Raw genomic sequence first — 25,453 nt, 5'->3', positions numbered from 1 at the left:
ATTATGCTGAGACAAAACACAAACTAGGAATATCTCAGGTAGACTGAAGTATATGGTCACTCTAACTCATTTCCATTTTGCCATTATTTTAACTACAAAGAAAGATAGCTAACTACCTTCATATACATTTATTCTATTTATCTTTTTTTATTCAACTGTAAACATTTAGTGAAGAAAATTAGGTCAGAGCAATTTAGTCTTAGATTCTAAATGAGAATCTTAAAGTCTTGTTTTGTTTTGTTTTTTGAGACAGAGTCTCGCTCTGTCACCCAGGGTGGAGTGCAGAGGTGCCATCTCGGCTCACTGCAAGCTCCACCTCCTGGGTTCATGCCATTCTCCTGCCTCAGCCTCCTGAGTAGCTGGGACTACAGGCACCCGCCACCATGCCCAGCTAATTTTTTGTATTTTTAGTAGAGACGGGGTTTCACCATATTAGCCAGGATGGTCTCGATCTCCTGACCTCATGATCCACCTGCCTTGGCCTCCCAAAGTGCTGGGATTACAGGCGTGAGCCACCGCGCCCGGTGAGAATCTTAAAGTCTTATACAGCATTTGTCCCACATACCATGGTTATATAGGTAGTGAAAAATCTGGGGTAATAATAAATAAAACAATTCAAAGTGACTGATCCAGTGCCTTTGCTTCATAAAATCCGACAGCTCAAAGTAATCACATTTTGTCATCTCAGTGATTTTATTCTGGTTTTAATTATCTTAATAATCAAATAAAATACAGACACAGATTTGAGAGCAGCAAAAAGGTGATGACTGAAGCCATGAGAGTATAATTATTTTGTCAATATTTACATCCCTGAGTAGACTAAGATCTATAAGGCAGAGGTTATATCTACTTGCTCATCACAGTCTCTCTAGCATCTAGCACAGTGCCTACTACATAATATGTGCTCAACAAATACTGAATGAAAGAGTAAATAAAATAGATTCCTCCTCAGTAGGAGAAATGGAAAAGTCAGAAGTGCTAGGGATAACACATTGGACAACACAAACATTTAAGGGACTGAAACTAAAAAGAATCCCTCAAAGGAGACTAGGGGGAACTCATCAGTGAGTAAGAAGATAAGCCAAAAGAATAATGTCAGAAAAGCCAGGGGATATGGAAATTTTAAGAAAAACGTAGTGATCAGTGTTTAAGTCTGCAGAAAAAGGCTGAATAGAGTCCATTTTATCTTGGAGACCTTTGGTAATTAGTAATTAGTAATTTGGTAATCAGTAATGTCACACAAATTCTTAGCATTGTCAAATTCGGGGAAATTCTTATTAAACTTTTCTCATACATAAGATTTTGCCATTTCAGGTTTTCTTGGAAAGTGATTAAATTGTCTTTGAAACAATGAAACTCATGGGCCAGTTTATCTTAGATGGTCTCCCTGAAGTAGTATATTATGATTTGTATGTTACATTCAATGATGTTAGTCATATTTGTAAAATCAGTGAAAACTTAAATCTTTCTCCAATGTCTCTGAATAATTAACTCCCTTTCATTAGATTATCAAATAACCCAAGAACTTTAAAAAATTTATCTTTCTATTAATAAATTTGCTTTGATGTAATCAAAAAAGTTATTACGATTTGCTTCTTTAGGCCACAATAATTTCTATTGCCTAATTTGCTTATAAATGCTTTTATTTGATTAATTTTAAAAAATTATATACATCCAAATTAATGTAATTTCTTGCTTGTTTCATTAAAGCATTCTAAAATATCTTTCCAAATGGCAATTATAATGGTATACTCCTAAGTCAACTTTCCCTTACTCAGATCCTCCAAATGCCTGTGACTACTCCAATGGTATACTGACAACAGAAGTGAGAATCACAAAAAATTAATAATTTTTTTAAAAAGTGAGAGAGAGGAAAAACCTGAGTAGAAAGATAATTTTTAACCAAATTACAACCCATTCATCTTGCTTTCACCAGGAGCCCTCCCAGAACCTTGGAAGGAAGTCCTAAGTGAGAGATGCTGAAACTTAAGCATCATCTGGTTCACAATAAATTTGCATCTATTGGTAACCTTAACCTTCTCTGTGAAATAAGAGGCAAGAAAAACAGTTGCTAAGAGATGAATAACACCAAGGAACCTAAGCAGAATACTGAGGATTCCTCACTAAGGAATTAGTGTTTAACAACCTGGAAGTATGTATGAAGGCCAAAGGATTTAAGGGTAAATACAACTAAATGAGCAGAGGTAAAAGGACTTGGAGTGTTGGCAAACTCCTCTATGTAGAAAATCCTAAAGAAGACACACACACACACACACACACATACACACACACAAATACTAAATACTAGAATTAATAAACAAATTCATCAAGGTCACAGGATACATGATACATATACAAAAATCAATTTTATTTCTGTATATTAACAATGACCAATCCCCAAGATAAATTAACAGTCCTAATTCATAACAACATAAAAAGAATAAAACACTTAGAAATAAATTCTAATAAAAGAAGTTCAAGAAAACAAAACATTTTTGAGAGGGCTAAAGATCTCCATGGAAAAACATACCACATTCATGAATTGAAAGATACAAAAATTTTAAGGTAGAAATTCTCCCCAAATTGATCTATAGATTCAATACTATACCTATCAAAATCCTAGCAGGTTACTTTGCAGAAATTCACAAGCTGATCCTAAAATTCACTATGGAGGGCCCAGAATAGCAAAAACAATTTTGAAAACAAGGAAGTTAGAGGAATTATATTTCTTGATTTTAAAACTTATTAAAAACTATAGTACTTAAGAGAGTGTGGCACTGACATAAGACATATAGATTAATGGAATAGAATAGAAAATCCAAAAATAATCCTTTACATTTATGGTGAATTTATTTTAGGCAAAGATGCCAAGGCAATTCAGTAAGGAAAAATTGGCCTCTTAACAAACAGCACTGGAACAATTGAATATCCATGTGAAACAGGATGAATTTAGATCCTTACCTCATATCATACACAAAAGTTAGCTGAAACAGATCATAGATCTAAAGAAGAGCTAAAACTATAAAACTCTTAGAAGAAAATACAGGAGAAAATTCTTCTGACAGGCTTAGACAGAGTTCTTACATACATCAGCAAAAGCACAATCTAAAAAACAGATAAATTATATTTCATCAAAAATAATAACCTTTGCTTTTCAAAAGATATTATTAAGAAAATAAAAAGATAAGCCACTGGGAGAAAATATTTGCAAATCATATTTCATATAAAGGCCTTATACCCAGAATATAGAAAGAACTCTTACAATCACATAATAAGAAAATAAACCAATTAAAAATTGGAAAAATATTTGAGATGTTTCACTAGTAAGATATACAAATGATTAACAAACAAATGAAAAGATGCTCAACATCATTAGTAACTTGGGAAACACAAATCAAAGCTACAATGAGATATTATTTTACACCCTCTAGAATGACTACAACAAAACAGGCAGACAATAGTAAGTGTTGACAAAAACATGAAGAAACTAGAATCCTCATTCATGGTGTGGGAATGTAAAATGTGCAGCCCCTTTGGAAAACAGGTTGGCAGTTAAAAAATTAAATATCTATTGGCAGGGTGCGGTAGCTCACGCCTGTAATCCCAGCACTTTGGGAGGCTGAGGTAGGCGGATCATGAGGTCAAGAGATTGAGACCATCCTGGCTAACATGGTGAAATCCCATCTCTACTAAAAATACAAAAAAATTAGCCAGGCGTGGTGGTGGGCACCTGTAGTCCCAGCTACTCGGGAGGCTGAGGCAGGAGAATGGCGTGAACCCAGGAGGCAGAGGTTGCAGTGAGCCAAGATTATGCCACTGCACTCCAGCCTGGGCAACAGAGCGAGACTCTGTCTCAAAAAAAAATTATGTATAGATTAATCATATGACCTAGTGATTCCACACTTAGGTATCTACTCCAAAGAATTGAAAACATATGTCCACACAAAGACTTGTATATGAATGTTTACAGCAGCATTATTCATAAGCACCAACAAGTGGAAACAATCCAAATATCCATCAACTGGTAAACGGATAAATAAAATGTGGTATATGCATACAGTGGAATACTGTTCAGCAATAAAAAGGAACAAAAGTATGGATAAGTGCCACAACATGAATGAACCTCAAAAACATAATTAGTAAAAGCCAGATGTAAAGACAACATATTGTATGATTCTATATATCTGAAATGTCCAGAAAAGTATAAATCTATAGAAAGAGAAATGTTAGTTGCCTGGTGAGCACAGAGATTGATTGAAGATGGCATGAGGGTCTGGAGGGTCTTTTCTGGAATTAGTCAAGTGTTCTAATATTGAATGTGATTGCCAATCTAATAGCTAATATTTGGTGGCACAACTCTGTAGGTTTATTAAAAATAATTAAATTGTCTCCTTAAGATAGGTGAATTTTGTGGTATGCAAATTATATCTCAATGAGGATGTTTTTAAAAAGATATGGGGTAATAAACTATGGGATCAAGGATAGAAAACAAAGTAAATCCAAAATATGGTTGGGAAAATAAGAAAAAATATTAGTGTCCTTAATTAGACTGAAGAAGTGAAGTGAAACTGAGAGACCTGCAAGAGAAATTTTTGGAGTTGACATTGAAAATTTTAGAGATGACAAGGTCTAGCTTTACAAAGAAGAAAAATTAAAGGATAAGTACTCTTTATTTCAAATAATTTATAAAAGATTCACAATAGTAATCCTCTAAAAGTAAATACTGCTAGAATATTTCAAATATGGTCTGATTTGGAATATCGAATTTAAACACAACTTTGTGAGGTGAAGTATATCTATATTTCATTCAGGTTTTTAATATCTATTTTATAGGCCTTCTACAATTAATTTGCATTTTCAAAAGACACTTTATTCTGAGTAGCAGGTGTGCTGAGCCAACCAATGTGCCAAGTAATATGCTGAGCCCCTGCAAGACACAAGCTGGAAATTATGTCAGGGAAAACACAGAACATGAAAGAATACTTTGCTGGAGGCTAGTGATTAAGCCCAATTGTAATTAAACAAATGAGAGAAGAAATTAAAAATAGCAATGGACCCCAAAACATAGTTCACTGATCTACTGAAAGTTCCTTTTAGGCTCCATAAACACAGATGATCGTATCTGAGTAAAAAGCTCATGTTTCTTTCCCTTACCTCTTTTTTTTTTTTCATCCCACGTTTTGGCCCATGAATCCTTTACCTCTTCAAGACAGAAGATTATAAGCTCCTTTTCTTTATCAAGAGCAACTAAGTTTTACGGCCTAATATTTTAAAAATAATCAATAATCTAGCTTAAAATCAGCTTTTAGTAATGCAACAAAAGTCACTGAACTCTAGAAACTTGGTTTGATTTTATTTTTAACAGTATACCTTTTTCTATGGAATGCATTATATCTACCAGTGAGAGTATAAAAATAATTATTTCTATTCATCTATTATAAACTAATTTGTACTAAGTGTCTAGATGACTAGTTACTTCCAAAATTGTTTTTAGTATGTACTATTTTTATATAAGGCAGATCCCAGATTCCTAATTTGTGATCTTTTAGATAAAAATGAGCAAAAATCACAGATCTACGGAAACATGTGAAGAAAATAAGCTGTTAAAAATATAACTCAAAATGATGACAAAATTAGAATACAGAATAAAAATAACACTTCCATTTGTATGTCTATGTTTCTTCAAAAATTTGAAATACTGAAGATAACATGCAAAAATGAAAATAATTAGGATCAAGTGTACCAGTCCCATAATATCCTGAAGTGGCAATAATTATTTGGTCTAGTCCCAGTCCAGCCTTTAAAGGTCAATCTTACCATCCATGAAGGCTTTGGTGGATAAATCAGATGAGCCTTCTGTGGCAGATATGGGCCAAAGCTATTACAGAAGACAAAAATGAATACTGATAGTCCTGATTAAAATATAAAAGTTGGGGTCGCCAGGATGGCATTATCCTGTTGGTTCAACACCAGATTTCTGGGAAAGGATCAAGGGGATTTCTGATGATAAAAATGGTTACTTGTTTTGTGAGTGGATTTCATTCACGGATTCACTCAAAAATTATGTATTGAGCATCAGTTATGTGCAAGGCATTTGTGAAAGGTAGATGTTCAATAGGTTATCAGAAAATGAATTAAAAATTATTAGCCCACAGAAATTTATTCAGAATATTCCTGGTAATAATTCTTAGATAAAAAACAAACCTTATCATTCAAAACACTCACCCAGCATACTTTTTTAGTCATCCAGAACCTGTGTCATTTGCCATGTTGAATTAACTTATTGCCTTCCCTTTTCTAAGAGCTAAAAGTTATTCAATTCAAAAAGGAATTATTCTTTCTCATAAACATTCTCAATATATTCAATTCAATTTTTAGGAAAGAAAATGTACTTCCTAGTTTCTTTAGAATGCTGGATTTTATCTTTAGGTATTATAAACCCTCCAAAGATTATATAAAAGCAGAATTAACATGCTTTACACTAGATATTTCTGAATTTAAGGAGTATGTTAATATTATTTAGGAAGTTTTCTTATTCTATTACTTTTCTTGTCACTGGACTATCACTCAGAGGATCAAATACACCAAGAAATATTGGTAAAGAGGGAAATTAGTTACCATGCTTTCATTCTAAACGCCACCACAAAATAAGAACAGTAACAAGGCACTAATAGAACAAGGTATATGCCTAATTTAAATTTAATTAGCAACACTATTCATTGAGATAATGGTTTAAAAAAGAAAAAAGAAAACATAATGCTGTTTCACTTTTCTCAATCACACCAGATATAGAAACCACATTACTAAAATGTGTTTGGCTATTTACAAAGTTAGCATTAAGCATATCTTTTCAATCTTTATAATTTTCAGTTCTTTAATCTTACCTGAAGATGTATGATTGTCTATATTTAATCTTTAGCTCATCTTGCAAATGACTCAGTTGTTTCTTTACTTTCTGAAATTCATTTTGTTGACTTTTTAACTGAATGTCTACATCGTAAATTCTAAAAATATAAACAAACATCCCTTAAGTATTCTCTCATATGTACAATTTTCAAGTTAACATTTAAATATACTTACTTTTAATAAAAAGGAGTAGAAGAAGAAACTACGTCTCTTATATATGCTATATTAATGTACAGAAAAAATATGGAGAGACCAAATCTTGGGCACCAAATCCTGGGGAGGAGAGTGGAATTTACGGGCAGGGGGAAAAAGTAAAGGATATTGAAGAGAGGCAGAACTTTTTATCTATATTCTTTTGTATTGTTCAACTGTTTACAATGAACATAAATATTAATCACAACTAAAAATATTAATTTAATTTCATTTAAAGTAATACATGTTCAAATTTAAAATGTCAAATATTACTGCCTTAGTCCATTTTGTGTTGCTGTAAAAGAATACCTGAGGCTGGGTAATTTATAAAGAAAGAAAGGTTTACTTTGCTCATGATTCTGGTGACTGGAAAACTCAAGATTGGATAGCTGCATCTGGCGAGGGCCTCATGTTTCTTCCACTTACGGCAGAAAGTGGAAGGGGGCATATGCAAAGGGATCACATGATGAGAGAGGAAGCAAGAGAGAAAAAAAATCAAGGAAGCCAAACTCTTTTTTTGTGTGTGGCTTTTGGTAAGAAGTCATTTGGAAGAACATGAGTTAACTTTTGGTATAATGAATGAATGAAAACTTAGGATCAAAATTAAAGCTGTAAGTACATGAACATGAAAAGTAAAATTTACATGAGGAAAAAGATGCCTGACATTTTATCCACATGGTAACACTAACTCACAATGTCCAAAGGATAACATGGTAACATTATAAACTTGATCTAATACATCATGGCAATGGGATGCTTAGCTAAATTAATTAAAAAGACAATAAGATTTGTTAGCATGTAGTTGCTATAAAGTTATTAATCTATTTCTAATATAAATGTACAGAAATATTGGTTGCCAAGAAAATACATTTTTTATCACATATAATCAAACAATTGAAAATGAACTGAGGCATTACATTCAGCTGTGAATAGCAGGAAATACTAGAAATTTCCTGATAAAAAGAAGGTGCTTCTTCTCACATGAAAGTCTTGGGTGAGACCAGTCACTGCACAATTCAGCAGAGGAATAAGCTCCCACCTAGTTGGTTTTTAATGGCAGCATAGTAGCTGTCCACCTAAGTCAAGAACAGAGTCACTATCAGTAGGAACAACAATGCTCGTAATACAAAGTAGACCTTAAACCAACTTAATCTATAGATTAGGGGAGTTGAGCATCAGAGAATATTTCCAGCCATGACAATGTGAATTAGTTCTCTCACAAACACTTCATAATTGCTCGGGGGAAAAGCAATGAAAGGATGTATCTTTAATGTGGAGCATCTGGGGACATCTCTGGAGAGCTACAACTCTGAGAAAAGGAAAGTCAAGTGATTTGGAGGGTAATCTCGATTTGCAAACCAAAGAATAAGGAAAATGGGCTGAAAGCCGGTGGCCATGCACCTCTCTCTCTCTGTATTTTAACAACCTGCTATCTTGGGAACTAATCCATTCTTGCCAGGGCAAAAACTCCATTCACTCACAAGGGAGGGGATTAATCTATTCATGAGGAATCTGCCCCTATAAGCCAAACACCTGTACCTCCCAACAATGCTGCATTGAGGCCCAAATTTCATCATGAGTTTTGGTGAAGACAAACCACATCCAAACTGTAACAATGACTAAAAGGGTTATAAAAAAAATAGTAATCATGTGCCTCTACCCCAATGCCCACTGCCAAAGGCAACTACTTTTAATGTTTTTTTCCTGTTTCTCCTAGTATTTACCTCCATATTACTAAGTAACATGTTTACACTGATATTTCCTAATATTTAATTTTATATATTATTTAGTGATACATATCAGTTAAGATCTGGTTGTGCTACATATAATTGACACCTGAATATGATGGCATAAATATATATATATAATCTCACATAAAACAAATGCATTGGTAATCAGTTCAGTGCTAATATCATATAGAGCCTCAAATCCTTCCAACTCTCTGGTCTACCATCTTTGGTATCTGTATTTTATTCTCATAGTCCATGATGGTGGTGAAAGCTTCAACCATTACATTCCCATTCCAGGCCAGGAACAGGAGAATAACGGCCTACTCCATCCCTTTTAAGTCAATTTCCTTAAAGTACCACTGAATATTTCTACTGAACTTAGATACATGGCCATACTTAGCTGCACATGCAGCTGGAAGGTGTCGTCCTTTAAAGATTAGCCCCCAGATATATTCTGTTACTTAGAAGGCAAAATGGATGTTGGGGTAGGTAGCTAATAAGAATTGACCCTCCTATACATATCTACATACTCTTCTCTTAATCCTCCCAATATAGTTAAATCAGCACTTTTTATTAAATTATATTTAGTATTTACATTGTTATTCACTTCTGAGCAACATATAATGCCATGATTATATTTCTTTCTTGTATAACTTTTTGTTGTCTCTGGAATTCAAAATTGCCTCCTTTTCTTCTTTCATAGTTTTCTGGGTACCATCATTTATTCTTCTTCCATCTTTGATGGAGAGGTAATTCTTCTCCCGACACCTTCAGACACAGCAGATAATCTTTCCAAATCATCTCTTTACCAGGAGGTAGCCTTCCTGGAGCTATCCATTCCCCTGCTGTAGTCTGGTTTATGCTCTGGTTTGACTACACAGCTGTCATTTTAAGACTTCCCTTCTCCATCACTTCAGGAACTGTCCTCATCTCTCTTTCATGTCAATTCTCCTGTACCCTGGTTCCGAAGTTTTATTCCTTCTTGGTTTACTTCTAGGAGCAAATCGTCCAGAAATGTCCTGTGCATTGGCAGTAAATTTGAGACTCTGGATGTCTGAACATGTTATTTTATCTCAGATGGAACAGTTTGGCTGAATAGAAAATTATATATTTGAAAAATATTCAGCAGAAAATTAGGACACCATTCCACTGTTTCCTAATTTCCAGTGATGCTGCTGAGAAATCCAATGACATTCCCATTTCTATTTCTTTGTGTGATATGTGGTGGGCACCCCCACCCTTCCCCCTGCTTCAGAAGCTTTTTCTGAATGAAAATTTTTTACTTTTCACTTGGGATTCTTCAATTTGATCACAATGTATCATCATGTTAATCTTTTGTCATTCTCTGTGCTGGGGACTTGGTGAATACTTGCTTTAGAAACTGATTTCTTTAGTTTTCAGAAATTTACCCTAGGGAGAATGATGCTTTCTTGTCGATTTTCTGTTTCTGTCTGGAACATCTTTCTATTATTTTAGATGTGGAATGTCCTGAACAGATCTCTTAGCTTTCTTATCCTTTCTCTACCATTTTACCACTTTTAACGTTCTGTTCTTTCATTATCTTCCATCCTATTAAAGTTTTAACTTCCGCTATCACATTCTAACTACCAAAATTTCTTTCTTATTCTCCAAAAGGCCTTTTTTAATTGCCCCTTTTTTTGTCCCATGAATACAATTTGTATTTCTTTGAGGATATCAATTCTAGTGTGTTTTTGAAGTTTTCTTCAGTTTGCTGCATTGCTTCTGTTTCTCTTTGAGACTCTTTCTTTGTTTTGCTTTTTGACTTTCATGTTTGAGGCTCTGCTCAGAAGGCTGATTATCCTTTGTTGTCTGTTCATAATCAAGAATGAGGTACTCTCACAACCAACATCATACTGGATAGGCAAAGGCTGGAAGTATCCCTCTTGAAAACAAGAAAAATACAAGGATGCCCTCTCTCATTACTCTTATTCAACATATTATTGAACTTTCTGACCAGAGTAATCAGGCAAGAGAAAGAAATGAAGTACATCCAAATAGGAAGAGAGGAAGCCAAACTATCCCTGTTTGCAGATGACATGATTCTATATCTGGAAAACTCCATAGTCTCAGCCCAAAAGCTCCTTCAGCTGATAAACAACTTTGGCAAAGTTTCAGGATACAAAATCAACATACAAAAATCACTACTATTCCTATACACCAACAACAGCCAAGCCAAGAGCCAAATCAGGAATGCAATCTCATTCATAATTACCACAAAACGAACAGAATAGGAAAACAGTTAACCAGGGAGGTAAAAATTCTCTACAATGAGAATTATAAAACACTGGTCAAAGAAAGCGGAGCTGACATGAACAAATGGAAAAACATCACATGCTCATGGATAGGAAGAATCAGTATCATTAAAATGTCCATACCACCCAAAGCAATTTAGAGATTCAATACTATTCTGTCTAACAATGATATTCTTCACAGAACTAGAAAAAACGATTTTAAAATACATATGGAACAAAAAAAGAGCCCAAATAGACAAAGCAATTCTAAGCAAAAAGAACAAAGCCAAAAGCATCACACTATCCAACTTCAAACTATACTACGGGGCTACAGTAAGCAAAACAGCATGGTACTGGCACAAAAACAGACATATAGATCAATGAAACAGAAGAGAGAGCTCCGAAATAAGAACACACACCTAAACCATGTGATCTTTGACAAAGCTGACAAAAACAAGCAATGGGGAAAAGACTCCCTATTCAATAAATGGTGCTAGGGTAACTGGCTAGCCATATGCAGAAGATTGAAACCAAACCACTTCCATATACCATATACAAAATTTAACTCAAGATGGATTAAAGACTTAAATGTAAAACCCAAAACTATAAAAAACCTGGAAGACAACCTAGGCAATACCATTCTGGACATCGGAATAAGTAAAGATTTCTTGACAAAGATATCAAAAGCAATCACAACAAGAGCCAAAACTGACAAATTTGATCTAAGTAAACTTAAAAGCTTCTGCATACCAAAAGAAACTATTGACAGAGTAAACAGACAACCTACAGAATGGAAGACAAAATTTACAAACTACGCATCTAAAAAAGGTCTGATATGCAGCATGTATAAGGAACTCAAATTTATGAGAAAAAAAACAAACAACCCCGTTAAAAAGTGGGCAAAAGACATGAACAGACACTTCTCAAAAGAAGACATACATGTGGCCAATGAGCATATTAAAAAAAAACTCAATATCATTGATCATTAGAGAAATGCAAATCAAAACACCAATGAGATATCATCTCACACCAGTCAGAATGGCTATCATTAAAAAGTCAAAAAAAATAACAGATGTTGACAAGGTTATGGAGAAAAGGAAATGCTTATACACTCTTGGTGGGAGTGTAAATTAGTTCAACCATATTGTAAAGCAGTGTAGCAATTCCTCAAAGACCTAAAAACAGAACTACCATTCAACCCAGCAATCCCATTACTGAGTATAAACCCAGAGGAATAAAAATTATTCTACCATAAAGACATTTGCATGCATATGTTCACTGCAGCACTATTCACAATATCAAAGATACAAAATCAACCTAAATGCCCATTAATGACAGATTGGATACAGCCATAAAAAAAGAATGAGATCATGTCCTTTGCAGGAACATGGATGGGGTTGGACGCCATTATCCTTAGCAAGCTAACACAGCAATAGAAAAGCAAATACCATATGTTCTCACTTATAAGTGGGAGCTAAATGATGAGGATGGATGGATACAAAGAGGGGAACAACAGACACTGGGGCCTACTTGAGAGTGGAGGGTGGGAGGGAGAAAAGATAAGAAAAAATATCTATTGGATACTAGGCCTAGTACTTGGGTGACAAAGTAATCTGTACAACAAACCCCCATGACACAAGTTTACCTATATAACAAACCTGTACATGTACCCCAAACCTAAAATAACAGTGTAATTTAAAAAAATGAGGTACTAGCAGCACAACTGGACTGGTTTCTACAACAAGCTAATTAAGACAGAGGGAAAAAAGGAAGAGAGGCCTTTATAGATAAAAGAGAAGCAAGAAATTTAATAACTAAATATGACATATGGACTTTGTATGAAACTCAATTAAAACAAATTGACAGCGGCTTTGCAGCACTGTTCACAATAGCAAAGACTTGGAACCAACCCAAATGCCCATAAATGATAGACTGGATAAAGAAAATGTGGCACATATACACCATGGAATACTATGCAGCCATAAAAAAGGATGAGTTCATGTCCTTTGCAGGGACATGGATGAAGCTGGAAACCATCATCCTCAGCAAACTAACACAGGAACAGAAAACCAAACACCTCATGTTCTCACTCATAAGTGGGAGATGAATAATGAGAATACATGGACACAGGGAGGGGAACATCACACACCAGGGCCTGTTGGGGGTGGGGGAACTAGAGGAGGGATAGCATTAGGAGAAATACCTAATGTAGATGACGGGTTGACGGGTGCAGCAAACCACCATGGTACGTGTATACTTATGTAACAAACCTACACGTTCTGCACATGTATCCCAGAACTTAAAATATTTTTTTAAATGACAGTAAAAAATTTTTTTAAAGAATTGAGAAAATTTAATTATGGACTGGGAATTAGAGAATACCAAGGAACTGTTGCTAATTTTGGAATGATAATATTGTGATTATGTTTTTAAAGTCATATCACAGTGAAGTAAATAAAGATAAAATAGCACATAGACTAGGAGACTAGGATTTGCCTTAAAATACTGCAGTAAAGAAAATAAATGATAAAATAAACCTAATAAACTCTTGATAATTTTAAAATCTGTGTAAATGAGTATTTATTTTATCATTTTCTCCTAAAAAATTAAAAACAAAGGACTGAAATGCTGCCTATAAGCTTCTGTGTGTGTGCAGAAATTGTTAAATGACAAGATTTATTCGGGGATGATCAGGTAAGCAAATAGTTATTTTGATAAAATCTCTGGATATTTCCTCTTTACCAGTCATTATCCCAATCTCTTGACAAAGTTCTGGGAATTAAGGGAAAGCACTTGCGCCATTCCAGGGGATATGATGCCATTATTCCAAAAGTCAACTTTCACTTAATTTCTTTATTTTCATTTCACCACCTCCCTTTTACCACTCTCTATCCTTAGCTATTGCTAGTACCACTGAGATCAGAGATACAACATCCAGAATTCTTTCAGGGAAAGTTAATTATATGTTTTGAGCAGGTCAGGTGGGAAAGAAGATCTAGAAGCCTATATACACCTTTAAAAAATTAAAAATCAGTAGCATTTCTATATAGTAATAATATTCTAGTGGAGAGCCAAATTAAGAACACAATCCTATTTACAATAGCCACCGAAAAAGGAAATACCTAGGAATACATCTAATCAAGGAGGTGAAAGATCTCTACAAGAACTACAACACACTGCTCAAAGAAATCAGACATGACACAAATAAATGAAAAAATATTCCATGCTCATGGATTGAAAAAGTCAATATTGTTAAAATAGTCATACTGCAAAAAGAAACTCATAGATTCAGTGCTATCCCTATCAAACTACCAATGTCATTTTTCACAGAAATAGAAAAAAAACTGTTCTATTTTATTTTCCAAGGTGGCAAACTGGAAGCAGTGTTAGAATGCCTCTTCCACTTGCAAAGTCAAAATAGTGAGTAGAGATTCACACTGTGAACTTTTTTCCAAGAAGCAATGCAGGACCTTTACAGGAAAATGGAAGGAAATCACAGGCCCTTTGAAAGAAGCAGCAGGCTGCAGCCTACACTATGAGCCAGGTGAAAAACTATAAGTCCTCAGAGTGTGAGGTAGGGGAGACTGCCTCCAGGATATATACTCATACCAGGGAACCTGTGTAGCCTTAACCCTACACAGCACTGGAACTGATATAGTGAGTGGTGGGACATATAAAAGTAAGAGCAGCACAGTGAAGAGCCTTGTGCACATTCCCAGTCTCTAGTATGGACCAAGGGAAGCCATGGCTGACTCTATATAAAAAGGGAACCTCGTGAAAGTCTGCCAATTAACTCAAACGGTGGTGGCAGGTTGAAAGAAGCTACCAACTGAAATTCACAATACAATCCTCGAGTGGGGATGAACTCCCTTGGCCAGAACCCAGGCGTGAGTGGGAAGTGTGCAGTAGCCACAGGCACAGGAGCTGGGTGCCTGGACTTTGACAGCAGATAGGGAGGGCCTGGGACAGTTCTGAGTTCTGAGCAAAGGCTGCCTGGAATTTAACTAGCTACTGTAAGTTAATACTGCAAGTGAGAAACCTGCCTTGCCCAGTGCATGGGAGCTGGGTGAGACATACTGCCACTTGCTACTCCCCACTCCTTATGCGAACTCTACTGTGCAGCAGAGGCAGCTACACTCCTTCCTGGAATATTATCCCAGTGGCTAGAAAACCGCTGAAGACTCAGAAGGAGGAGGCTGGGAGAGGGGCAAAGGATAAAACACTACATATTGGGTACAATGTACACTACTCAGGTGATAGGTACACTAAAATCTCAAACTTCATTATTATACAATTTATTTATGTAACCCAAAGCCACTTGTATCTCAAAAGCTATTGAAAAAAAAAAATTTTGAAAGAAATTACGATGATTATACTCTAGGCTCCTGAGAAAATAGTATAAATTGGTACATTTCAGAAAAGCAATTTAACAAAATACATCAATGTATCAAAAAATGAAAAAGAAAAAAAATCCTAAAATTTACATGGAATAAAAAAAGAGCCCTAATAGCCCAAGCAATACTAGCAAAAAGAACAAAGCCAAAGGCATCACATTATCTAACTTCAAACTATACCATAAGGCTACAGTAACTAAAACAGCATAGTATTGGTATGAAAACAGACACATAGACCAATGGAACAGAATAGATAACCCAGAAATAAAGCCTCACACCTACAATCATCTGATCTTTGACAAAGTCGACAAAAACAAGCAATTGGGAAAGAACTCCCTACTTAACAAATAGTGCTGAGATAACTGGCTAGCCATATGTAGAAGAAAGAAACTGGACCCCTACCTCTCACCATATACAAAAATTAACTCAAGATGGATTAAAGATTTAAATGTAAGGCCTCAAACTATAAAAATCCTAGAAAAAAAAACCTAGGAAATAGCCTTCTCAACATCAGTTTTTCCAAAGAATTTACAGCTAACTCTTCAAAACAACTGAAAGAGAAACAAAAATTGACAAATGGGACCTAACTAAACTAAAGAGCTTCTGCACAGCAAAAGAAACTATCAACAGAGTAAACAGACAGCATAGGGAATGGGAGAAAACATTCACAGACTATGCATCCAACAAGTCTAATATCCAGAATCTATAAGGAATTTAAACAATTCAACAAGAAAAATACAAATAACCCCATTAGAAAGTGGACAAAGGACATAAAAAATATTTCTCAAAAGAAGACGTACAAGCAGCCAACAAACATATGAAAAAATGTTTAACATCTCTAGTCATTAGAGGAATGTAAATCAAAACCACAATAAGATACCATCTCACAGCAGTCAGAATGGCTATTATTAAAAAGTCAAAAAATAACAGATGCTGGCTGGGCTGCAGAGGAAAGGGAATGCTTATACATTGTTGGTGGTAATGTAAATTAGTTCAGCCACTGTGGAAAGCAGTTTAGAGATTTCTCAAAGAACTTAGAACAGAACTAGTACTCAACCCAGCAACCACATTAGTGGGTATATACCCAAAGGAAAATAAAATTGTTTTACTAAAAAGACATGTTCATCACAGCACTAATTCACAATAGCAAAGACATGGAATCAACCTAGTTGTTCATCAATGATGGACTGGATAAAGAAATGTGGTACACATACACTATGGAATATATGGAATATTATGTAGCCATAAGAAAGAATGAAGTCATGTCCTTTGCAGCAACATGGATGCAGCTGGAGTCCATTATCATTTTCCCTCCCAACTTTTATTTTAGATTCAAGGCATATATGTGCAGGTTTGTCACCTGGACATATAGATGATGCTGAGGTTTTGGGTACAAATGATCCCATTACTCAGCTGCTGACCACAGTACCCAACAGTTAGTTTTTCAGCCCAACCCCTAGTAATCCCTCCATGATTCAATTATCTCCCACAGTGTCTATTGCTGTGGAAACCATTATCCTAAGCAAATTAATACAGGAATTGAAAATCAAATACCACATGTTCTCACTTACAAGTGAGAGCTAAAGATTAAATATGCATGGGACAATAGCCACTGGGGACTGCTAGAGAAAGGAGGGAAGGAGAGCAGTATGGGCTGACAAACTATTAGGTACTATGCTCACTACCTGGGTGACAGAATTATTCATACCCCAAAGCTTAGCATCACACAATACACCCATGTAACAAGCCTGCCCATGTACCCCTTGAATCTAAAATAGTAATAACAATAAAACCTCTGCCTAATTGGGAAAAGAATAGATTTTTAAGGAATCCTCTTTTTTCATCCCCACTTAATACCCTGGCAAGGACTCCTCTTATTTCTCTTAGCATACTAAGAGAAAGGAGTTAACCAAACATTGTTTTTAGGATTCACATCTTTAAAAACTTGACAAAGGAAGGTAGAAAATAAAGAGCTATAAAAGTATAGTCCAGAAAAATGCTTTTTAAAATGATAACATATATATGTTAGTGTTAAAAATTAGCAAAAGCATTAAGTGGAACAAAGAAATTTTCATCTTTATAAAAAGCCCAATGCACAAAGAAAAATAACATAGCTCCAAAATATATAAAGAAAAATCTGTTAAAAATCCAATGAAAACAAATTACTAATCATAATGGGATGTATTTATATTTTTCTCACAGAAATGGAAAGGATCACAATAACATAAAAATAGGTAAAGATATTGAAGATTTTTTTTTTTTTTTTTTTTGAGACAGACTCTTACTCTGTTGCCTCTCCCAGGCTGGAGTGCAATGGTGTGAGCTCAGCTCACTGTAACCTCCACCTTCCGGGTTCAAACGATTTTCCTGCCTCAGCCTCGTGAGTAGCTGGGACTACAGGCGCATGCCACCACTACCCAGCTAATTTTTTGTATTTTTAGTAGAGACGGGGTTTCACTGTGTTAGCCAGGATGATCTCCATCTCCTGACCTCGTGATCAGCCCTCCTTGGGCTCCCAAAGTACTGGGATTGCAGGCGTGAACCACCGCGCCCAGCCTGAAGATTTAAATAACCAGATTAACAAGCTTGATGTATGGACATATTTAATAGTTGAGATCTTATATCTAGTAATCACTTTTCCCCGATACATCATATAATAAAAAAATTGACCATGTAATTAGCCACAGTTGAAATCTTAAGATATTCTTAAAAAGAAAAAAACAAAACATATACCTGCATTCATTGCTCACAAAATTATATGAAAAATTAACAACAAAGAACAGTAAAAAAATCTGTATACATGAAAATTTAAACATACATCTAATAATCCTTGGGTCAAAGAGAAAATAAAAATGGAAATTACAAGCTATTTAGAAATAAAGGATAATGGAAGCACTACATATAAAAGTACTGTATTAGTCCATTTTCACTCTGCTGATAAAGACATACTCAAGACTGGGTAATTTACAAAAGAAAGAGGTTTAATTGACTCACAGATCCACATGGCTATGGAGGCCTCACAATCATAGTGGAAGATGAAGGCAGAGCAAAGGGATATCTTACATGGTGGCTGGCAACGAGAGAATGAGAACCATGTGAAAGGGGTTTTCCCCTTATAAAACCATCAGCTCTCATGAGACTTATTCACTACCACAAGAACAGTATGGGGGAAACTGCCCCCATGATTCATGATTCAATTATCTCCCACTGGGTCCCTCCCACAACATGTGGGAATTATGGGAACTACAATTCAAGATGACATTTGGGAAGGGACACACAGCCAAACCATATCAAGTACAAGATGTAAATGTATAGCCTTAAATTCATTTATTAAAGAACAAATAATGAATATTCTTAGTGTTATGACCCAAGAGAAGGGTACAAATGACAAAAAACAATGAATGCTCAGAAGCAAAGTAACAATGAACATACCCAATCCCCAGACGCTGGTTTCTAAATATCATTCTCCAATTAAAGAAATCAGGGCATTTTAGAAAACTGGTTGATTCCAGTGCTGAGGCAGGAAAACTTCAAGATAAGCCTAGAACATTTTGTGATGCCAGAAAGTAAAGAAGAGCTCAACAGAGGACAGAGGCAGGTTAAAAGGGCACACGTTGACCTAAGCGAGCTACTAACGTCCAAAACAAGAACAATCAAGCAATAAAATAATGATAGTATTGGATTATAACCCACAAAATTAAAGTGAATGAGTCCACACTGATATAAATAACTGAACGAACAAATGAGTAATAAAAGCTCTTTCTCACAGAAAATTTCCAATTAATAAATGTAGAAGGAACGAGTGAATGAGAAAATCACCATTAAAACTGTACAATAATAGCCACTGCAGGCAAACTCTACTGATAGTTACTGAAAAAAACAGGTAAAACGTTGAGAAGAAACAGAATATTTGGAGAGTCTCAAAATATCTACCACAAGATATTTATTAATTACAAAGGGAAAAATAATAACTATACAGTGAAGGAACCTAGCAAATACCAGTTTAGCCACGTGATTAAGGTTAACTTCACCAGTAATAAGATACTGACATCATGTTACACACCCTGATATGATGCACTGAGAAGGGCACATCATTTTTGTGGTATTCTTGCCAAAAATGAATCATCTCATCATAATAATTAGTAAACATCAGACAAACCCAAATTGAGGGATATTCTACAAAATAAATGACCAGTATTTAAAAGCCTCAAGACCATGAAAGACAAAGAAAGACTGAGGAACTGTCACAGGTCAAAGAAGTCTAATAAGAAGATATGAACTCTAACTGCCATATGGAATTCCAGATTGAATTCTGGACTGGAAAAAAAAAGATATTATTGAAAAAATATGATAAAACCAAAATAAATTCTGTAGATTAGTTAACAGTAGTATAACAATGTTAATTCCTTAGTTTTTATAATTGTACCGCAGTTATGCAAAGTGCTAACATTGTGGGAAGTTGTGTATCTGAAAACTATCTGTACTATTTTTGGAACTTTATATAAATCTAAACTTATTTTTTGAAAAGAATGATTTGGGCATGTACAATGAGTAATCTATAAGTGTCAAATGTATCTTTAGTACAAATTGTGGTATAAAAGAATGGGTACATTTTAAATTTTGGAAGTTATGAAATATTATTTTAATAGCAAAAAAGGAAACAGTCTTCATGGTCAGTATATGCCAATAATGGTCAGTATTAGAGGAACAGTTAAATAACCTATGGTCCTATGGAATACTATACAAAAAATAAAAATATAATAAAGTAGATTTGTGTGTCCTAGCATGGAAAGAATGCCAAGATTTATCAATGGGGAAAAATGCAAGCTGTAATTCACAGATGAACAAATATGACATGAAACCATACATATTCATGATAGTTCTATATGTACATATATGTTTTTAAAACTTTAGAAAAAGAATAGAAATGATCTTCATCAATGTTAAAGCAGGGTGATCTATACAGAGAGAGTCAGGATTGAGAAGGCTGGTCATGGGAACTTTAGTTTTCTTTCCTACATTATTTAGATTACTTACAATGAAGATGTATCTATGTGTTACTTAAAAATCTAAAAAGATTGTTTTAAAAAGCCCAGACAGTCTCATTACATGTGTGTAAAAATATCTCAGGTTTATAGATAGAAAAAATGTAGAAATAGTAGATATTTAAGCTTAATATAGTACACTGCTAAATTATAAGATTAAACATATGTATTAAACATTCCTTAATAGAAGACCATTCCAGCTATTAACATTCACTCAGGAAAGAATTCTCAGTCCATTTTTATAAAACGTTTTTCTTTTTATACTTTTAAAAAACATGCACATTGAAACACTTTCCAAGGTCACTTCTTTAGTATATATTTATCCAAATGAATGTTACATACAAATAGCTTCTCAAGCCATCTAACTAAACTCTCTGAGACGTGTGGTCACATTAGTTCACTCTGACTTGGCTATACTAGTCTCCTTTTCGTCTTTCATATCAAAATGATATGGTTAAAGACGACATTACTGGAAAAGCACAAATGCTTACTTTTACCGTACACATCAACTTTATGAAATAATTCATGAAATACTACAATACAGTATGTACTGTGCTAGCACACAGTTTTCTCTAACAGTCATAATTCGGCACAGAATGTGAACACTAAGTTGATGTAAGGACATAATGTTGTCTACTCAGAGGGTGTTCCTGAAAATAGTGGGTACTAACAGCATGTTCTAGTGGAGAGAGTCCTGCACTGGGAGTTAGATGACTTGCATTATAATCCTCTTGCCAATGCAACCACGAGAACAAGTACATTTATTATCCTTAAGTATTTCTCAGTTTTTCTTAGTTAACATAATTAAAATGGATAATGTGAGAATCACTGAGTTGTAAAACAAATTAGAGAAAGATATTATAGTCCCTTCTTAATTATTTTCATGTGGATTATCGATTAATGTTACACATAATGAAAATATTCTAAAAGGAAATACTTTTAAAACTCCCTTTTAACTTCCCTCCACTCTATAATGAAACACTTTAGAAAACACAAGAAAGCGGCCACATCATTGAGGATTTTACCACCTGTAATCTACACTCTTTTTTGTCAAGCTCCTGGTTCTAAAGATCAATTTATTTGTAGTCTTTCCCTCAAACTGATTTTGCAGCAATCAAAGATGACAGGTGGAAGTTCCGGGTCTGAAAAAGTGAAGTGGGGGATTCTCAGGATTACATTCTACTAAGGTCGGACAGGCAAAGGTATCCAAATATCAAGGGGAAAATCAGAACTACAACAAAGAAATCAATCAAAACAAGGTAGTACTTCAGGAGTTCTTGGGAAACAGAGTTCAGAAATTGACATACGACTGCCAATTATGAGAAGTGGCTTCTATACTTGCTCCTTTGAAATTAACCACTACCTAAATCCATTCAGAAAATTAAACTACCTTTTAAGGAAACAGGGAATGGGGGGGATCCAACTATTATAGATAGATAAATCATTTAGTATTTAATACAACCAGAAAGAACTCTTATTTTGCAGAGAACTCATAAGCACTTTGTGAAACCCTTCAGGCAGAAACTAAATCACTGTACCCATTCTCAGGAGTTATGGCAACTTCAAAAATGTCAACAAAAGAATGCACAAGACCAGAAATGTCACTAACACACAAGTGTATAGAACAGTAGCAATATTTAAAACCAAATTATTTAAGAATACAATTACTTAATTTCCTCTTCAGTGGTATTATACTGCTTTTATTTAGAAAATTAACATGACACCCATTTATATCTTCCTATGAATTCTAATTTAGTTACTCAAATATATCCTTCTGTTAAGATAGTCTTAATTTTATACTGAAGAGTCATTATCCTGTATAATATCAATGTACTTTTAGTACAATCAGAATATTGAAAACAAATTTACTCCTTTATAGCTTCTTAAGGGTGCTTGCCCTATTGGGTTAAGGATCAGAAATATTTACCTTTGCTAACAGGTAAGGGAGTTCAATATTCCAACAACATTATCTTCTAAAGCTGTTGGCTTGACTTTGATACCATACATTCATATTTATTCCCTCACCCCTCTATCTCTCTCTCCCCACCTCTCCCAAAAAGGCAGGAAAAAAGTACCTGCACTGGACTGACTCAATATAGGTTTTTAAATTAACCTCATTTAATTAATCTAATTTGAGCTTGGTCTTTGATTCTTTATTTTCCTGTTTCTTTAATATTTAGATAGTCTATTAAAATAATAGATCTTTCTTTGACTGAATATGGTACTCTTAAGTTTTACTGGTGCAGAAACAGAAGTTAAAAATCTTAACCCTGACTTAATAAAAAAAATAAATACACACACACACATAGGTTGGGCACAGTGGCTCATGCCTATAATCGTAGCACTTTGGGAGGACAAGGAAGAGGAGGGCTTAAGGCCAGGAGTTCAGGACCAGCCTGGGCAACATAGCGAGACCCCATCTCTCCAAATACATATATATATATTTGCTATATGATAGATCCTGTCATATATATATCTAGCTGGGTGTAGTGTGGCGTGTCTGTAGTCCAGTTACTCCAGAGGTTGAGACAGCAGTATTGCTTGAGCCCAAGTGTTCAAGGCTGCAGTGAGCTATGATCATGCCATTGCACTCCAGCCTGGGAATAAATATGAGTGACACAGTGTGAGACCCTGTCTCTAAAAATAAAAAATAAAAATATTTTAAAAAGTAAAAAAAAAAACACATGATTCTGTATTATAGAGCTTACATATAATTTCACAAAAAGGAAGCAAAAGGGTTTAGTGTATTTTTCTTGAGGGTAAGGGGATATAAGATAGTTTTTAGAAAAACTAAAATCTCCATCATATTAAAGTGTTCTTAATAAAATCATGTTGTTTATATAAAACATTGTCTTAAATACTGCTACCATCATTTTAAAGTATCCTTAATAAAATCACATTATTTATTCTTTGGTGCAAGAATGTTTCTTACTGCCCTTATTGCTCTCTCCCAGCTCTGGTAACAATGCCCAGTAGGCATTGGTAAATATTCTTCTATTGATTAATTCTAAAGGATAGAAAAGCATATAAAATCCTTGGATAGTCTTTCTCATGTAGTGGGTAACCACTGTTTGGCCACCCAATATAATTACCTTTCTTTGGGGAATTAACCCTTTATTCAAGGAACTGTTTATTTCCACTCCCTCTTCTAGCTTCAACCAATCATAAGACTGCCACAGAAGTTTCCATGTTCTATGACCCAACCCAACTAGCTAAAGGGATAAAACATCTCCCCAACACTGAGTCAATCAGAGCTCTTCTGTAGGATTCTTTCCTTGGGACTAGAGAAAACAATAGGTAATCCCTTTCAGGTAGCAGTAGATGTAAGAAGTAAAACTTAGGAACTGTGGACAACCACTTTTCCTTCTATGAGAAAGTTGATTTGCAGTTTAAGAGAATAAACTCGACCCTCTAGAGAAGCAGAGATGAAATACAAAACGAAAATCTTTAGGGTAGTAATATCCTTTGTTAAGGTTATTCCTAAGGTATAGCTACATAGGCCCTTCCCAGAGTTCATCTTTTCCTTGAAACTTATCATCCATTAAACACTTTTTGCCTAAGCTAGTTCAAGCTAAATTTTAGTCACAACCAAGAGTTGTAACTAATAGTGCATGGCCCAGGATCTATCATATAACAACCTTAAAATTAACTTATAAGAGGTTGGTTTGAAGACTGGATGCTTCTACTGATCCTTAAAAATGGGAAGTATGCAGTTAAATAAGCAAATAAAAATAAATATAGAATTAAGGGAAATAATTATTCTAAGTAAAAAACAAAAAATCACTAAAAGTCAGAGAAATGGAAATTAAAACAATATTTTAATCTAACAAATTAACAAAGATATATCAAAAGTGAGTATAACCAATATTGTCAAATTACAATGGAAAGGCATTTTCTAACATAATTTGTGGGAATATTCATTTTTATAGATTATTTGAAGCGTAAAAATGCTCAAATTCTTTAACCCAGGAATTCTACTGCTGGGAATCTAGCCTAAAGAAATAGATCTAAATATAGAAAACGTTTTTGTTTTGGTTTTGAAGAAAGCTAATCACTACAATAATTTGCAGTAGCAAAAAAATCTCAGAGTAATACAAATGGTTCAGTAAGAAAATTATTTACTCAATGTAATATTTGTCATTAAAAATGTTTATAGTAGGTATAAAATAACAGAAAAATGCTTACATTATGGTGCTTTTTTAAAATCAGGATATTAAACTGTATAATTAAATGTTCTTAAAACTATATATATATAAATAAATCAAGCATTTCTCTATGAAAGTTTTTATAATATAAGCTAGATAGTATTCAGTAGGTTAACAGGAAACATGATTTGTATTCTGAGAAATGCTATTAGTGAAAGTTGATTTCTACCAGGAACTAACACCTTAAGTGAAGGAAAAAAGTTGTTCTCCAAATATAGGAACACATAGCTACTCCATTTAAGGAGCTGGCTTTGCCTCCTTTCTTTACTGTTGGTGGTTATGAAATGTATAACAATTTCTAGAAATCAAATTTTAGTAGTCTTACATGATGTTCAGGATGTCTTCAGTTATCTTCAGATATATGTTTGTCCCTCAGCTAAATACCCTGAATAATAATGTCTATAAAAGATTAAAAATTTTATTAAAATTATTACAGAAAACATAACATATTTTGATTGTGAAACTCAGCTTTTAAATATTTTTCAAACTGAAATATACTTTAAAAAATAATTTCTGACATTCACTGGGCAATATAATGAACCCATTTTACAAGAAGAGACTGATTCCTAAAAATATATTTTATGAAGTGATATTAAGCATACTCTTCTTCATCTATTTCTATTTTCCAAGTATTCCATAATGTGCACAGTGAAAACAAGATTTTTTTTTAAAGAATAGGAAATAGATCAGCAAATCAATAAAAAATTCATGTTTGAAACTATGAAGAGT

At 34.3% G+C, this 25,453-nt stretch overlaps 1 protein-coding gene across 1 annotated transcript in view; it reads right to left on the bottom strand.

Annotated features, from left to right (window-relative positions):
* LEKR1 (leucine, glutamate and lysine rich 1) overlaps positions 1–25,453 on the bottom strand; it is a 227,132-nt gene that overhangs the window by 126,493 nt on the left and 75,186 nt on the right. Inside the window, 1 exon segment of the mRNA XM_063620289.1 lies at positions 6,885–7,004. Coding sequence (XP_063476359.1) covers positions 6,885–7,004 — 120 coding nt within the window.

This window comes from Symphalangus syndactylus, chromosome 17 (genome assembly GCF_028878055.3).
Source record: "Symphalangus syndactylus isolate Jambi chromosome 17, NHGRI_mSymSyn1-v2.1_pri, whole genome shotgun sequence".
Taxonomy (NCBI): domain Eukaryota; kingdom Metazoa; phylum Chordata; class Mammalia; order Primates; family Hylobatidae; genus Symphalangus; species Symphalangus syndactylus.
The sequence above is the reverse complement of the archived record's forward strand: the minus strand, read 5'-3'. Positions and strand labels throughout refer to the sequence as shown.